General features: G+C 41.1%; 1 protein-coding gene across 2 annotated transcripts in view; it reads right to left on the bottom strand.

Annotated features, from left to right (window-relative positions):
- Positions 1 to 423: 423 nt before the first annotated feature.
- dennd5a (DENN/MADD domain containing 5A) overlaps positions 424 to 17547 on the bottom strand; it is a 58222-nt gene continuing 41098 nt past the window's right edge. For both annotated transcript variants that reach the window (XM_072659872.1, XM_072659873.1), the window contains 18 exons: positions 16390 to 16704; positions 14488 to 14703; positions 13931 to 14165; positions 12074 to 12224; positions 11711 to 11804; positions 10139 to 10270; positions 9589 to 9741; positions 9350 to 9437; positions 9135 to 9219; positions 5913 to 6041; positions 5371 to 5492; positions 5109 to 5254; positions 4313 to 4431; positions 3864 to 4045; positions 3633 to 3715; positions 3372 to 3495; positions 3114 to 3282; positions 424 to 1929 (listed from right to left, as the gene is read on the bottom strand). In XM_072659872.1, the coding sequence (XP_072515973.1) occupies positions 1746 to 1929; positions 3114 to 3282; positions 3372 to 3495; positions 3633 to 3715; positions 3864 to 4045; positions 4313 to 4431; positions 5109 to 5254; positions 5371 to 5492; positions 5913 to 6041; positions 9135 to 9219; positions 9350 to 9437; positions 9589 to 9741; positions 10139 to 10270; positions 11711 to 11804; positions 12074 to 12224; positions 13931 to 14165; positions 14488 to 14703; positions 16390 to 16704 (2727 nt within the window). In that variant the 3' untranslated portion in view covers positions 424 to 1745. The remainder of the gene's footprint in view (positions 1930 to 3113; positions 3283 to 3371; positions 3496 to 3632; positions 3716 to 3863; positions 4046 to 4312; positions 4432 to 5108; positions 5255 to 5370; positions 5493 to 5912; positions 6042 to 9134; positions 9220 to 9349; positions 9438 to 9588; positions 9742 to 10138; positions 10271 to 11710; positions 11805 to 12073; positions 12225 to 13930; positions 14166 to 14487; positions 14704 to 16389; positions 16705 to 17547) is intronic.

Here is a 17547-nt window from a genome sequence, read left to right as displayed (position 1 = left end):
TTTCAAGATAAATCATGTTTTCTTAAGATCACAATTTTTTTTTCTGGAGAAAACAAATTTGTTATCCTGATAAATCCACTTCAAATTCTGGGATCACACAAAAAATAACGTACCATCAACAAAATAGAATTAACACATGGCCTTGCTGGATGTACCAAGTCAGTTGTTTTGCATTGCTTTTTAAACAGAATCACAGTGTACTGAAACAGTTTTTCTAGACATATTCTGGCATAAATATGAGGTGCACATGGTTAAGAATGAACCAATAAGCATGAATAAATTAGTGCAGCCATCAGTGATCAATAAAGGCTGCAGTAAGTCCTTTAATGAAATGCCTAACTGAGCCCTGAATTTCACATTTCTCATTCCTTTAGACAGCTCTATCAGTGCCCTGTACATTAAAGACGACGCGTGACACCGGCATGGAATTATCACTTTTAATACATTTTATACACTGTACACTGTTGCTCACTTATTTAGCACTACATTACACGGTTCTGTCTATAAATGTATCAAGAAACAAACAATGCTCATGCCAACTGTGTCTAGAGTGGTTGCGTAGGCTTCCACAAATCTGAATGGTATTGGCACATGAATGACAACCTCCAATGAGCTTTTGTCATCCAAACTACAATATATGCTACACTTTAGAACAGTTGGAGGAAATCTCTGCTTTCATCAGCATATTCTAAATCATCTAAATAAGTGGTGGGGTTTTAGACATGTACATATTGCATAGCAGAAACAGATGGGTTGATCTGGGGGCTTCATGAAGGCCAACAAACACTCAGCGCTGCTTTGTAATGTTCCTGGGCTATTAGCAAAGGCCAGTGTGCAGACCTGAGGGATAAAAACAGATGAGGAATGTAGCGTTGCTTTAGAGCTAGGAGGAATAAATTGTTTAGAGGTATTTAAAGGGGTTTAAAGAAAAAAAAATCTGGCCATTAAAGTGTGTGGGCAATAATGCAAAGTTATTTAAAATAGTTCTAGAGAGCAATGTGAATTATGTGATTCCTTTATCATAAAATACATTTGTGCATCATTATATCAAGACCTATCATCACCCATTCTAGTGGATCGTATTCCAACCTCAGTATGTGCTAATGGAGATTTGCATACTACTCTTGGGGAAAGGTCCCCTGCCAACATTTTAAAAACAAGAGCTTATTTCTTGTTTTTTTGTTTGTTTTTTTAATTAAAACATGAAGTTCCCATGAGTTATACTTATAAAGCATACTTCTACATCATTTGCTTTAAACTCTGCACTGTGACAGTATGGATTAGATAGACCACAGAGCAAGCAACTTGACAAACATATCAAAATAATACTGTTCTTCTTTGAAAATATATTACCAGTTTTCCTTCTTTGTTCTCCTTTTAAATATAGCCATTGTCAGCAGTTCACAATAACAATGAAAATATTGAGCTTTCAATAAAACGGTATAGCACAGGTGGGTGTTTTTTTGTTTTTGATTTTCTTTTTTTTTAACCTCTTGTGAAAAGTATGGATCATAATACAAAACATATCTTAAATGTCTAACAGCAACATCGTCAAGGATAAAAATAATGACACGTTTTGAAAAGGCTCATTGCACTTAATATATGGCAAACATGACAGTAGCTTTAATGTAAGCCAGGTTTAGTCCTTTTGTTCAAGTCTCTCCACGTAAAAAAGCAATAAAAGTCCATGGTCCCCGCTGCTCTGCCTGGGTTAGGGCCTTCGTCCTTCTTCGGTGGGGGAGGTTTTAGATTCCGATCCCTTTGACTAGAGAGGCCTCCAGAGTGATGTTAAATTCTTGCAAAGTCTGTAACACTCTGATCAAAGAGTTCACCAAAGAATGGTCTTTTAGTAGTGCCGTGTCCTCATACATCTGTGCAGTGATTGGACAGTCAGCCAGCAGGGCTATCCAGTGATGGAGCAGGTGATCTCTGCAGGAGGTGTAGAGAAACATAGGGGCTTACACTGTGTCTAATGGATGGAAACAACATGCTCTGCTTTCTAATCAAAACACAGGTATCGGAATGGTTTGTGGGATCTGAAACTCTAAATACACTCTAACATAGGGATGCGCCGGTATGGGGTATTCTTGGCTGATATCTATGATTTTTATCTACATATCTGCTAATGCTGATATGTACAATGTAGACACTGCACCAAAATGAGTTGCACCTGAGTTATCATTAAAGAGTAATGAAAAGTGTATTTTTAAGGTTACAAAGCAGTTAAATAAGTAAATTGAACACTAAACATATTCTTCACCTTAATCAAATATTAACATTTCTAGCAAGAACAGAAACTGAGTGGCTTATTATGCATGTTCCATTGACCGTATAAAAGCAATGAAAAATAAAAGCATTTTTTTGTAGTCATTGGTACATTAAAATAAGTTAACACAATACAATGATTTATAAACAATTCTTCTCTCTCTCTCTTTATATATATATATATATATATATATATATATATATATATATATATATATATATATATGCTTTCTGTCTAGCAAACAGTCAATTGGCTCGACAAGAGAAAATGTTGGCACTCATTTGTGGGGACTGGGTTCTCATTCAAGTGTTTTTCAAGTAGAGGTGGCATAGCTCTGAAAAGGCTAGATCTAATATCGGACAAAAGAAAAATAATCTATAAGGTAGTAGAGTAAGTACTCTGGGCATGATTGGATTCTATTTATTTTATATAAAATGTTCATATTGCTATTGGAATTGGAAAAGAAAAAAAATCATCTCTAAATTCACGTCAGCTAGTTTGCCAGATAACATGCCCATGTGAGACCTGTATGGTTAGCCCAACTAGTTTTGTCCATGGGTTCCATGTTGGCCCCACATATGGATGCCCACCAGGGTCCCACCAGAGTCAGTGATGGGACCAAGAGGGGTTAAACATGGGCTCCATCTGGGTTGTGCACTGCACATCGATGGGGCCCATTTGGGAAGCCCAACTGAGCTCTACATGAGCATGTTGGCTAGGTTCCTGTCCTTCTAGGTTAAGAATATGTGTTCCGATTACTGTATATAATCACTGACAGTATCCTTCAGATGTGGAAAGTAGACATTAGATTGAGATCTGAAGCACTCTTTGTGAATCACAGGCCTACCTGGCTCCGAGGCACACAAGCATCTGGAACTTTCCATCTTTGCCAATGTTTCGGGGTGTGCTGCTGATGGCACGCATGAAGCGGCAAAAGTGGCGCACCCTCGTCTGATAGTTCTCGTCCTGGGTCACCTGACTCTGCTCGGCACTCTCAAAGTAGACCTGCGCTTTCTCTGCGAAGACAAGCATGGAAACATATCATGTACCACTCTTGAAAAATACTGTCACAAAGTCGGGTCAAATTCAGCGAAATGTTTATTACCTAGAAAATCCCAGATGAAGACATTCTTGAAGAGGCGTGGTGATTTGAAGCCATGCTGGAACACCTGCTCCAAAGCCCAGACCAGACCGTACTCTCCACAGAGCAGCAGCGTTAGACTACCCCTCTGAAACAAGACAGACCATGTCTATTGCAGTGCCTGTGAACCATTCTGTCTGATTATTTGCCTGCTCAAACACAACTAATGTCCAGGTAGATCAAGTGTGCTGGACACTGGCTCTCCTGGAATTTCTGGGCCCTTACCTCTTTCTCAGGCTTATGAAAATGTTTCACAATGCCGTTGATTGCCTCCCCAACTCCCTCCTGGATCTGACCTGTGTTCAGCTCTGTTAAAGACAAAATACCAAACATGTCTTTAATAGACATTCTTTGTGTGGCATGTGTGTCATATCAAATGGTACAACTTATAATTCATTGTGCTTCCACTATGATGCAGCTGTCTTACCAGTTTGGTCCATTGCTCAGATAACTTACTTGGTTTGCTGTTTGGTGAAATGGTGACGAATCGCCGCATCATCCCGGGGGACTGCTGCATGGGGGGAGTGCGGCACATTCTGTCCTCGTTCTCCGTGCTGGCAGTCACCAGCTCTCCCACCAAAATCCTCTCTAAGCTTCCGTCATCTACCCCTTTTCCCAGCCAGCGGCCGCATGGAAACCTAAACAAGTGCACACGGTATGTAGTTTTCCATATCCAGTGTCCAATAACAATGGTCTAACCCATGTGCCGCATTTGAATGCCTTTATGCGTAGCCACCGTTAATAGGATTGAAGCTTTACAGAATGTTACCGGTGTGTAATCAAGCTAACGTCAGCATAGAGGGGCTGTAAACGAAACTGAACAACCTCAATTCATTCACAAAAGAAAGTGGCAGAGCATGGATAGATTGTTGGGACGACTGGCAAACTTGTTTCACCATACTTACTTGTAAGTGTGCCCTGTGATTCCATTCCGGACTATGACACACTCAACCAGCCACTTGGCATACAGTCCTGAGTTATCGTGGCCCATCTGGACTGTGGTCAGTTTGCCCAGGTTCTGGCACTGGGGAGAGGGCACAATAAACAACTATTAGGCTCAAATTGAACCTGCACCAATCAATAAATCCTCAGTCCAGTTATCAGACCTCTGTTCAAAATCAGGGGTCTGTAATAACAAGGACATTTTGGTCACTCCAACATATCTTTGCTGTCATGCAAAAACCTTTTATCTCCATTTTTGGCTTTTTTTTTTACATGATTTGAATCAGTGAGTTGTTCTTTACATTGTGTAAAAAAAGTTATAAAGTCATGATGAATGGACAAATAGAAATGAATTCCATTGAATGTATTTCTTCTGAAGCTGCAATTATGAAAAAAACTCTATTTATAAGTTTTTTTGCTTGACAACCATGCTATGCTTGTTCTGTGCAAAATTACTAAATTGCATGTTCATAAAAATTAACAAATGTTTAGTTAATAAATTATGGAACCTAAATGACGAAGTAATAGGACCCTATTATATTACCCTTGATAGTTTTCAGGCTGAAGCTAATACTAGTAGCCTTAAGCTCATAGTTTATCATTCTAAATAAAAGCAATTCACATTGCTTTAGACTGACAACGAATATATTATGCTTTTAGGGAAAATTTCAATTAATAATACAATAATAAGCCCAGCAGATGAAAATAAACACATAAACACAGTAAAAATTTTGTGAATATAACAGAACTGTTGCTTACTTCAAAGGTAATCTCCAAAGTGTTTTTAGGCACTTGGAGAACTCCGGTCTCGGCCAGCTCTCCAGAGACGCAGACCCACGGGTTGGCTGTGAACATGGAGCCCCCCAACTTCTTACTGGGAATGATGACAACGTGGTATGGAATCACTGCAATAATCAAAAGAGAGAGGTGTAACGAGACGTAAGCTGGAATGTGCTCCTTTATATGCTTCCTCAGAAGACCTGTATCTGATGTTTGTGAGCTGCTTTGTGTTGTCACTCACTGATTGTGGTGAAGACGTTGGTAAAACAGAAGTAGTCGACAGCATTGAAAGACAGGAGATGATAGAGAAACTGCTCCTTCTCATCGTCACAGCGCAGAAAAGCGTAGCGCTTATAAAGTTTCCTGCAGGAAACAAAACGGAAGATGATATCTTAAACGCACCCCAACAACATTGGAAGTGCAAAGTACGTTTTGAGTTCATCCTGAAAACAGTAGAGCTGCAGACAATCTTTCAAGTTGTGAAAGAACCCCTCAAAAGAATGCTACTACGCATGTGACCTAGTTCAGTCTGCAGCGCTCATCAATAATAAAGCACTTTTCATTTTTAATGGTAGATTGCTGCATTCCGAGATAATACCTCCAATATGTTCATTTATTATAGATATGCGTCTCGGTCGCCTTATTTAAATGAAAATGGGATTTGTATTAAAACATCATGTCAAAGGAATGGAAGGAGGTCACCGCCAGACTTTGCTACGATCACAAAAGAAACAAGCTTGTGCCAGATCAGAAAAAAATGAAATCTGTGAAATTGCGTCTTACTTGGTGAGCTCATGGTCAGACAGAAGCTGCTTCAGGTGTCTGGACAGCAGTTTCTTCTCCATGGAGAGTCGCACCCAGGCTCTGGCCTTCCCCACGTCCGTCTTAATCTCACTGATGTTTTGAATGTGCCTGAAAGAAGAACAAGGGAGGTCAACTGTGTTGCCAAATGTCTGATTTCATATCCAGCATTCAACTGATCTTTATAGACGCAATCAACAGTGGTAGGTGATGATTGTCCGTCATTATTAGAGAAAGGCGATGTGTGTGTTGTGTTCAGTGGGGCTTTGTCCCTGGAAGGAGGGCACTGGGATGATCTTGGAAAACGTAGCCGTTCACAACTGTAAAAAAAATGCATTTGTTGCACAGCATAAGTGGATCCCACTTCCAGGTGGTTGCTAGGCTGATCACTAGGACGAGAGTATTTTTTGCTGAAAGTTGCTGTTGTATACCAGGGGATTGCTATGGTGTTTCTAAGTGGTTGCTAGACAGCTGCTAAGTAGTGTTGCTTAAGTGGTTTCTAGGGGGTTGTTTTGTGGTTGTGTGGGTGTTATTAGGTGGCTGCTAGATGGTTGCTAAGTGACTGTTCTGGCACTGCTAGGTGGTTGCTAAAGTGTTGCTAGGTGGTTTCTAGGAGTTGTTTTGTGATTGTTAGGTTCATGGTAGGCAGCTGTTATTGTTTCCCAGGTAGTTGCTGTGGGGTTGTTAGGTGATTGCTAAGTGATTGTTATGGTGTTTCTAGGTGGTTGCTACGGTATCTCAGGTGGTTTCTATGGTGGCCTGCATGCTGCCAAGTGGTTGCTGTGGTATTGTTTGCCTGATCAAAAAGCTGGATGTGGGACGAAGGCGATATTTCATACTGTAGCTTTCAGTGGAAACACTGTGGAGCTAATGCTTAAATCTGACCCTGTCCGTCTCATTGACACACCATCTGTAACCATACAGAGAATATATCATTAAGTTTGCTTCATGGTATATTCTCTGCATGGTTACAGATATGAATCATTGCCTGTTCCAAAATGTCAATTTTAATAGATAATAGATGTCAGTCCTAATAACCAGTACAGATACAAACACTCAGCAGATAACAACGCTGTCTAAATAAGCGGGGCTACGTAAACACATGCTAGAAGCATCTCTTGAGTCTCGTCATGCATTCCTCTAGTGGGCTGACCGTTGGAAGAGAAGCTCCAGGAGAGAAAAGGAGGGCAGCAGGAGGAGCAGCTCTGGGCCCAGACTCCCTGCATCATCAGCCAGCCTGCTGTCATCGCTCGGAGCCACTATCATGGCAGCCCTGTCCAGACACATTCCCTTCCACTCCAGCTCTGCCACTGAGAGCTGTCTGCTCCCGTTCGTAAGTGCTGCCCCTCCCCCCGAGGCTCTCACAAAATAACCCCATTTCTCCACAGACAACCCTGCCATCCCCCCCACACACCACCACCTTTTCTACCCTCACAGCTACAACACAGAAATAACCACCATGAAGGGGTGATGAGGGAGTGCATGGTGCATGCAGAACCAAAACATCCTTCAAGGTTTTAACATGTATAGATCCTCTCCTCACACACTACATAAGCTTGTTCATCAGGCAGAACTGGGTGGTGTTTGACCAGCAGTTGACCTAATGGGGTGGGCAGTTTGATGACAGTGTTATCAAGTTAATAGATGGTTAAATGTCCCTTAGCAAATTGCACCATCACCAGACAATACTGGTAGCCATGAACAAGCCAAGTTCTGACCCTCTCTTCTTGACAGTGTCCCCTGCTCACCCATCCAGTGCATGAATGCCACTCTGTGTCCCATTTACAGAGCCAGGACTGAGTACAAACACCAAACTAGAGAGCTAACGAACTGTGAGTGAAATCATGTACAGAGCATTTAAATTGTTTGGTTTCTTGGCAAGGACCTGATATTTAAGCACATTCCATGTCCATGGCCATTTGTACAAACCACTTTGATGTGTGTTTGGAGTCATTCTTCCGTTAATACATGCAATTGTGTCCATGTTTCAACTGTCTAGCTGATGGTTTCAGATAGTCCTACTTCTTTATTATTCCATTCACCTTGTGCAATGTACAAGTTCCACTGGCAGCCAACAGCCTGAGAGCATGATGCTGCTACCACCGCCACAGCTGGTACAGTGTTCTTGGGGTTGAATGTCTCACTTTTACTCTTCCAAACATTTTTGTTTCACCAGACCATTAAACCTACTTCCAGAAGGTTTCCAGGCTTTTTCTTTGTCCATGTATAACCATGACATTCACGTCCATAATGAGTGCATGCAACCTTGTTACCGCAATGATATCAAAACAGACAGCTAAACAGCAAGTACAGAGAACAACTAAACAGATCAACAAATATCATGATGCATATTCCTGCTATATCGCACATCCTGAATGAGTACTATATGCTTTTCATACACCCTCTATCTGATAGATACTGATAGACATCTATCAGTAACTCACCCAGGTAAATAAGAAGCAATTTCTAGTACTTGGATGTTCAGAGTGAGCTGCTGAGCCAGCCCAAGGTTAAGGTGTTTTGTGTGTATACTTAGTGTGACTGCGGACGGGGTAAACTCAGGGCACAGCTGCACGCTAAGGGCTTCCTGCTCTCTGCAGTCTCACCAGAGGGCTCTGCAGGGGGGCTTCTGCTAATTAGACTGGAAGTAATGTGCCGACACGCACATACACACATACACACCACTCTCCTTTCTTTCCGTCGTCTTCACGCAATGCACGAAGACGACTTTTCCTCAGACTGCCCCAGTATATACTCCTAATCTAGCAAAAGTCTGCATACAATATAATTTTATACACCAACACATCAAAAAGAAGAGTATTGTTATACATGCAGAGATGCTTTTGTACTTAAAGGTTCATTGACAGCTCAATAATCAGATTTGGTAACAGTACAATTTTTCTAGTGTTTTTGTAATGCACATAAAATTTAAGCACTTGAATATAGTAACCAATATAGTAACAAAAAGCGGTTGGTTCTAATTAAGAAAGTCTACACATAAACTGCATTATTACGTCCACCTTTAACCAAGTGAAAACGATTTAAAAACTTTGCTTGTTGTTCAACTACTGGCCACTAGATGGCAGTAATCTTACAAGTTCCAGAATCTCCACTGCCACAAAACAACATGCTGCTACCAAGATCCTAGATTCAGCATTTGTATACTGCAGTAATTAAGACAACCATAAGCTTTCTGAGACTGACCTCATGTCCTGAATGAGGGATATTTTGAGAGGGGGCATAGCGCAGCCAGCATCTGACTTCCGCCTCTCTGTGTCGTGGATGATACCTAAGAAACAGACAGACAGAGGAATGTGGTGATAGACTCCAACATATATCAGAATACCCAATGCAATCATTTCCAGTCACCATTAAGGAAAACATTAAGCTCTGCTAAAGCAAGAAGATCAAAATCTTACCAGGAGGGCCTAAACTAGCCGGTGTTGCGTCCCTCTTCTCTTTGCTCTCCTGATAATGTAACAGGTGCGACCACAAAGCTGATTTTCCCTGAGGAAAAAAGGAGATGACACAAGCTTACACCAAGCATTAAAGCTGGTCTCAAATAATAAAAATAATATTTTTATCTGTTGACACCACAGCGATGATACTGTCAGTCCATCCAGGACTACAAACAAGTTGAAACGTGTTGCTGGTATACCTGTTTGACCTGCAGGCCGTGGCTCCAGATCCTCTCCAGTAGGTCACAAAGGCTGGCGATGAGTGTGTTCTCCTCCACGCCGGTGATACTAACCTCCCCATGGCCCAGTTCCACCGCCTCCCTGCCCATCTTCTCCACCAGCATACGCTTGGTCTGAGTGGGATACAGACTACATAGTCAGACTGCATGCATTTAAAGTATACTGAATAGCATAATTAATACTAGGGAAGCACAATGACATTGGAATTATATTGATATTAGGGACTTTAGAACATATTGATATATCAAAGTATTGTGATGTTATGTTTTGTAATACTGTATTGATTCTCAAAAACTCAGTATTGATTTTAATCAATTGTTAGATATAAAGATTGGTGGCAGACAGTGGTTTATTTGTGTTGTGTTCAAACCCCTAGATAGCAATGATATACTCTGACATCAGACCCTACTGTTCTGATTGCATAAAAAGTAAATGTTGCTTTTAGATTTTATGTCTATGATAAAACCAAGGCACTATATACACTTTACAGTGGAAAATCTGTAATTATACCTTATTCCTGCACTCCTTCAGCAAGCCCTCCACGAACTTCCAGTTGGTTTGTGCGATAACTGATGGAGACAAATTGGAAAGCTTGGGCTGGCGGATGGTGGTGCCCAGGTTTCTGGCCTCCTGGATGTACTTCTGCAAATCACAGAATGATATGTTAGAAGGCACAAGATGCTGCCTATAAATAGTGTAGGAGAGGCAATCACATCCACAAGGATAAGGATCTACAAGAGCACAAAAGACCACCATACTGGGTGGCTAGGATATTTCTTATTTAAAAAAAATAATAAATCAATTCAAATTATTCCTTTTACAGTCTTTTAAGTAAACACACACACAGGGCGTTTAAAACTGCAAAGCAGCTCAAACTGCAGTCAGGTGAATTCAATGTATGGGGAATGAAGCGACTTCACCACAATGTGCATATCCACTACAACTAGCTTCTGATTTCACAGATGTAAACAAGGCATGCAAACTGTCACTGTCTCTTTATCTAATTTTCACATTAACGGGGAGATGGAAATTGGCAGATGGTTATGGCCCATTCCCATATATTCCCATAACCAGCATCCATAACAGTAATCATTAACTTCTTTGATAGATGTATTTCTGCTTGCCTGATTGACATTCTGTATATGCTTGTGTTAAATGTGGTCTCGAATCACCATTAGACATCTTTTGCTATTTCGATCACTATGCATCTTGCGTGTGTTACACCTGGTCAAAAAGAAATCTGAAAGTGATCAAATCCAATTAATGCAAACAGCATGTCTACTCTATGTTCATTGTCTCCAGGTTGTTCATTGTCAAAGGTGACTAAGGTGTGAAGTGAATAGGGCAAACTGTTAAGCTTAAACAGATGCTTGTTTACAAATGTGAAACTGCTCGCCAGTAACAGTGTAGGGGCTAAAGCAGGGAAAGCCCTATTGCAAGGATATTCAGTTCTTCAGTCCTGGAGGGCTGGAGCCCAACACAGTTTGGTGATTTACCTGCTCAAATTTAGTGGACAGGTTTAGCAGGTATGTTTGAGCAGAAAAACAACAAAACTGTGCTGAAGACTGGACCACATTGGAGTTGAATACCCCTGCTAATGCCATTTCAGGATCAGGGTGAAATGGTATTTACAACATCTAACAGGCTGACCAGCACATACCGCGTCCACCTTGACAGACTTTATACATGGTCTGAAGGACTGTGAGAACCAGTAGTAGTCCAGAGCCACAAGCAGCTGGAGCTCAGGAAACAGACACTCCAGATGCTAACAGTGTATATGTGTGTGTGTGCATGGGTGAGAGTAAGAAAGGACAGAGCAGAACATCAGGGTCATAAAAGAAAGAAAAAGAAGGGAGGAGGAAAAGAGGTTCGGGCAATAAAAGTGAAGAAACAAAACAAAACAATTAATACAGTCTTGCTACCCGGAAAAGGTGAAAACTAACAGTAAACTAAAGCAAATGGTAGAAAGGACAGAAATCATAGAGAAGGACACAAAGAGTGAGACAGAAACATGCAGAAACAAGCTAAAGTGAAGTATAACCAATAGAGCACATGCTTAAGGCTAGAAGGTTATCAGCTTGCCTCTCTCTGATCGTTGTCCAGGTAGAGATGCTCAGCATGCTGTTTCTGTCTGTCTCTCCTTCTCCACTGTGCAGGAGCACTTCGCTTAGCCCATCTAAGACAAGACCAATAGATCAATAGATAAGAAACTAGCTCATGCATACAAGAAAATGTAAAATGATTTTAATCCAAGTCATTTTGGAGTTCCAAACGCGAACAACTTTATATTAATGCCTATGGAAGCTTCTGTCAGTTAAAGTGTTTGTGTCCCAATACTATTGTCCAAATAGTGTATACCGATAACTCCCACCCTATGGAACGAAATAAAACTAGCTAGCTGAAAGAATCCCTCCTGTCTAAATGGTTCTGGCTGACTAGTCTCACTTGTTACTGGTGGGTCCAGTGGACAGCACATCAGACTGCAGTCGGGGGAAAAAGCCCTGTTCATAGCGGCCCTGGCCGATCTTCATGTCCAGCAGGTGCGGATGGAGGGCCGTGTGGTCGATCTTACACATCCGCATCTCTATGGCTTTCTCTGAGGGGACAGAGAGCAAGAGGACCTTTAATAACATGAAGAAATGAGAAGTGCTCGTGGTCAACATTAGAGTGTTACGTCACCTGTGGGCCTACTGTGCAGTGTGCGAGTCAGGGAGAGTGAGAAAGTGAAAAAAGGGCATTTAGCCACTGATTCTCACCCACACAGCATGCTGTGAGTAAGCACATTACACAACCCTCTGCCTCCTCTCACCACTGATCAAAGGCTCTTTACAGACATCACGACTGTGTAGTTGTAGCTTGTTAATGTTGTGGGTTTTCATCAATGGTTAGTACATGAAACTCCCACAATGCATTATTCATATCCGTTTAAATCTGGCAAATCAGGTGCCATGTACTGACAGAGACACAGCGATACCTGTAAGAATATTTAGTGAGACACCACGGCAAATTAGAGCTCAGGGCTAGAATGCTGCTTTCCTTCCATAATGATGTACTTAACCTTTAGGACTACATTTGAGACAGAACACTACCGTGTTTCGCCGCCCTTGCCTAAACAAGGCTAATGGAGGACACAGCAAGGTTAATGACACTACATAATCAAAATAATTTCCATAATGCATTGCGGGTTTCAGTCTATTCAGCCACCACCCAGGAATACAGGCTAAATGGAAGGAGAGACCTGAATCACTAAGGTGTGTCTTGTTCTCCTGATAAATAGGACGGGGCGGAGGGGCCACCAGATCAACTTTCTGATAGAGCTTTTTAAGGAATGTCTCTGAAAATGAGATAAGTCATAAGCATCAGGCAAATTCTCTCAGTATCTCACACTTCCTTATATGATACGTGCACAAAACAGGAGTTTCTTTCTTTTTCCTGGGGTGACACATTTTCATATGGAGTGTGTCAGCCCAGGCTATATACACATATAACGATACAAAATCTATGTTTATATACATACAGTACTGTGCAGAGATTATAGGCACATTATTCCGAACCATTTCTCTCAGCAGTAAGTTTTTTCTTTTGTTCTTACTGTATACACTTCAGATCCCATTAGAACTGATGCAGGTAAACATAAATACAGTAAAAGGAGTAACAAGAATTTTTGTGACTTTGTAATTCTTGTGAATTAGTTTGAAAAATAGAGCTTGGTTCCAGATGCGAATTCATGGTTCATGAATGTGTCAAAGATATAATGAACACAGTGATGTAAAAACTGTGTTTTTTGCATGAATGTTTGTAAGAATGTTATTTGTATTTATTCTAATAAATACACAGAGAAAATTATCACTTACCGCACAGATAAGAAGCTTTGTAATCTGATTTTTTACAGGTACATACAATTTGTGCACAGTACTGTAACTATATACATGTACAAATGTATATTTCATGACATCACAAAAACACTGAATGAAAACTTTTTGTGTGGTTTAGTTTCAAGATATGGACTGTACAGAGTGAACAGTACATGCTGAAACTTTAACAATGTGTGCATACCACATAAAGCAAATTTACTTACTTAGGAAGATGAGACTTTCCGGGATATAGGCCCTTAATTAAGCTGATGTTGTGTAAATAGTGTAGAGTAAAACCACTAATATCAGGCCAAATACCATTAAAATGTTCACAGAATGTAAAGGTAGCTCACCCTTTCAAAAGCTGAAAAAATAATATAGTTAACATCTTAACAGTGACAACATGTATACAGCAAACCAAACTGGTCTGAAATGTGCCTCCTCTCACCTGCTTCATCGATGTTGGTGCACTTCTGGTACATGGAGGTGCGCAGCGTTGGCGTTCTGACGTTCAGCAGCCGGATCTTGTCCACGCGGACATCAAATACTCGCAGCGTGTGCTCTTTGTCCTCGTCGTCGTGATACAGGATCTTGCTGTCGATGAAGGAGGCGAACATCTGCGTCTCCAGGAAACGGGAGAGGAAGGGCAGGTAGGGCTCCGGCTGGTCAGACAGGAAGGAGGCCTGTAATGGACAAAAAAATTTATTTGAAGTCATCTTCCAGAACTAGGTTTGCCAAAGGGATTTTAAGCAGTGCCACAGAAGAACCACTCTCGGTTTCACACTTTTCTTCACACACGGTTCTTCAGACATACTTGTACAAAAATGGAACTTTTTTGTACAAGTATTGTATCTTATGGAACTAAAAAAGATTCTTCTATAGCATCACTCTTTTCATTGTTCACAGTTAGTTAGCAGTGGACAACAAAATTAGGTAGCACTGCCTATGCATCACTGTCACTGTCTGAGGCAGAAAACAGTTTGTAGAATTAAAGCAGATGTTCACCTTGTCAAAGTTCTGCATCTGGTCACGGTTGCTGAACCAGGACTCTTTGTCCTGGCTGGGCTGGATGACGAAGACCTCGTAGTCAGCGAACATCTGCGTGAAGCGGTTAGCGAAGACCTCCCGCACCTGAATGTTCAGCTGGTGCATCTTCAGCTCCTCCTCATCACACTGTACCTTTAGATCCTTATTACTGCTAGCGTTCTCCTTCACATCCAGCTGATATATTCACAGAGAGAGAGAGAGAAAGAGAGAGAGACAAAGAGCATTAGATACAGCATGTTCACAAACACATCCACATTCATTCAAAGTTGCAAGATAATTATTGTTACATCTGTAAATAATACTGTTATTGCTTTTTTACTTCTATTATTTATATTGTGTATATAGTGGTTAATTTATCTACGTTTTTGCATCTGTGTCTTGCTATCCCTTTCTTATCTTCCTTTCCTATCTCATTTTTTAAGCAAACTAACTAATAGGATTAGATATTCATATTTTTAAATAACCACATCTATTCCTGACTTCAAGTTGCTGAGAAGAAGAGTGAAGATAACAAAGCACTGCTATCACTGTCAAGTTCTCTAACACACTGTCTTTCAGAACCCAGGTACACCCAGGTAGAGTGAGATGACAGGAAAGAAGGACAGAAAGGGTGTGAAAGACAAGGCTGATTCAAAGTCAGCGAGCCAGTTATCTTATCTCCTTGGTAACACGCTGCCTGGGGCGATAGGAGCCTGGGAAAGGAAGTGTGTGAATTTGTTTTGATCTCTGTGGCCAACGGGGTGGGTTCCCTAGAGACTCTGTGCTCCGGCTATGGGAGGGGCACACTGGAGGAGAAAGCAGTAAAAACATACACAAGTCTCCTCACAAGCCTTCTCATCCCACTGGGGAGAGGCAGAAAGACAGAAACACAAATACACCCTTAAAGAAAACTGTTCTTCAATGCTTCTAAAAATAACCCTCAACTTTGGTACAGTCTTTGCACTATTTAGGGTCTTTAAACTTTTAAAAGGCTCTGTAACTCAACATAACAAAATTAGCTTTTAAATAAACCCCCATTCTTTAGGGTTAGGGTTCTCCTAGGGAGAATCCAAAGGATCATTAGCACTGTAAACCTCACTCCATGCATATTGTGCTACTGGTTGTGGGTCTTCCTAAACTCTAACTAGTTACATTAGCACAAAAACTGTAGTATAGATAGGGTTTACAGTTCTGGAAATCACCAAGCAGAAGCCACTACCAACAGAGTTCTCTCCCCTCTTTTACTGTTGCCTCCAAATCATCATGCTGAAGGCATGGTCTGCACTAGCAAGCTGAAGAACGGCACAGTCTGTGAAAGCAAGTTCAACTGAGAAACTCTTACTAACTGTCTGACCAGACTATTTTCAGACTATCAGGTCAATCCTTTCCCTTCAGAAACAGCGTGGTTTTAAGCAGCTTACCCTGCAGAGAGTTAGGACCACTACTTCCTAAGAATCTGTCTGGTTCATGTGTTAACTACAGTATCTAAAAACTAGGACTGCCATATAATAAGATCACATCTCCACATCTGGATTTACATCAGAAAAACAATTAGGCTTTGTGGTGACTCATGTGTTGCTTGTTAAGCGACACCAGTTATCATCAGTTTGTTATCATTAGTGCTCACTGGTAGGGAATAAAGGACTGCAGACAGTTGTACTTTACAATGCGTCCCATTTTCCTAATGAATGGACCAATAAAAATGGTGGCTTCAAATATTTTTACATTGACTTCCACTGAATGTTAGGAAGGTTTTATTCTTATCCTGTAAAGGTACAATTTTGGAGATGCAAGGTTTTTGCATGATTTTTAGGGTTCACACTTTTTTTTTAGGAAATCATTTCCCCAGACTATTCCAGGACAGCCGTTCTGAAGGCTTACCTTCTCCAGGCTAACTCCGGTCCTCTTCACCAGCGCCTGCAGACGGGCGATGGTCTGGTTCTCTTTAAGCAGGTAGGAGTTTAGCGGGGAGCTGGCCAGGTTGCCGTTGCGCTTGTCGGACGCCATGTCAGCCGAGCGGAATCCCTTCAGTTTGGCGGGACCCTCAGTACAGTGCACATTGCCTTCTGGGGACACCCCAAACAACATTAGAACCTCAGATATCTCCTGGATGAATTCCAGCTTGTTGGGGAACTGGGGCAAGTCCTCAGGAAGCTCGATGAAATGGTTGTCAATGTCGACAAAGCACAGATTGGCCTGAGATAGAAAAAACATTTAATGAATGTTGAAGCAGGTAAAACTGAAAGAATCAAGCAACATGCTGCTGGTCTTCTTCATGACATTAAACATGGGATGCTGGGCCTGTCCACTAGGTGGCCATACATGATATACAAACAACATTCCAGTGCTGACCTGAACTTTGAAAGTGCATAATTATAGATAAAGGAGATGAATGTCAACAGCAATGGCACATTACTGCAACTGAGACTCGTATTCAGAAAAAGATGTTCATCTAAAAACCCTTTAACTGAACGGCACTTATGACTGTACTTTGTGTTCATAGTCCTGTTACATAAAACTGTCGGGCAAATAGCTTTTCGCATCACAGCAATAATTTCATAATGAGAATGTGGTCTGAGTAGGTGAAGAAAAGCACTCACTGATGAATGAAGCTATAAGATGATTTAATAAAATCATCATTCACAAATTCACCACCGTCACATATAATGGCATCTCTTGCTGGATATGCTCCGAGTGTGTAAGAGCAAAACTGGCACAAGTACAAGCACACACTCTATATGAAAAAGAGCTTTTGGATATGACAGAATTTGATTCTCTCTTTGCTTCCACACATATAAACCCAGGAAATTACCTACATCACCCATCACCCTGTACAGTATGAGATGTATCTTGAGGGTGAGTCTTTAAAATCTCCTATTAATTCTGGTTTGATTAAACTTTGAAAAAACCTAAAAGGTAAAATAAATACAATGCTCCACTTATTCAGGTCAGGTCTACTTAGAATCACAAAAGTCATATATAGCTGCTTTTCCAGGGATTTTCAGAGCAGCAATTATGGAGCTCAAGGACAAAATGAGT

This window comes from Salminus brasiliensis, chromosome 17 (assembly GCF_030463535.1).
Source record: "Salminus brasiliensis chromosome 17, fSalBra1.hap2, whole genome shotgun sequence".
Taxonomy (NCBI): Eukaryota; Metazoa; Chordata; class Actinopteri; order Characiformes; family Bryconidae; genus Salminus; species Salminus brasiliensis.
The sequence above is the reverse complement of the archived record's forward strand: the minus strand, read 5'-3'. Positions and strand labels throughout refer to the sequence as shown.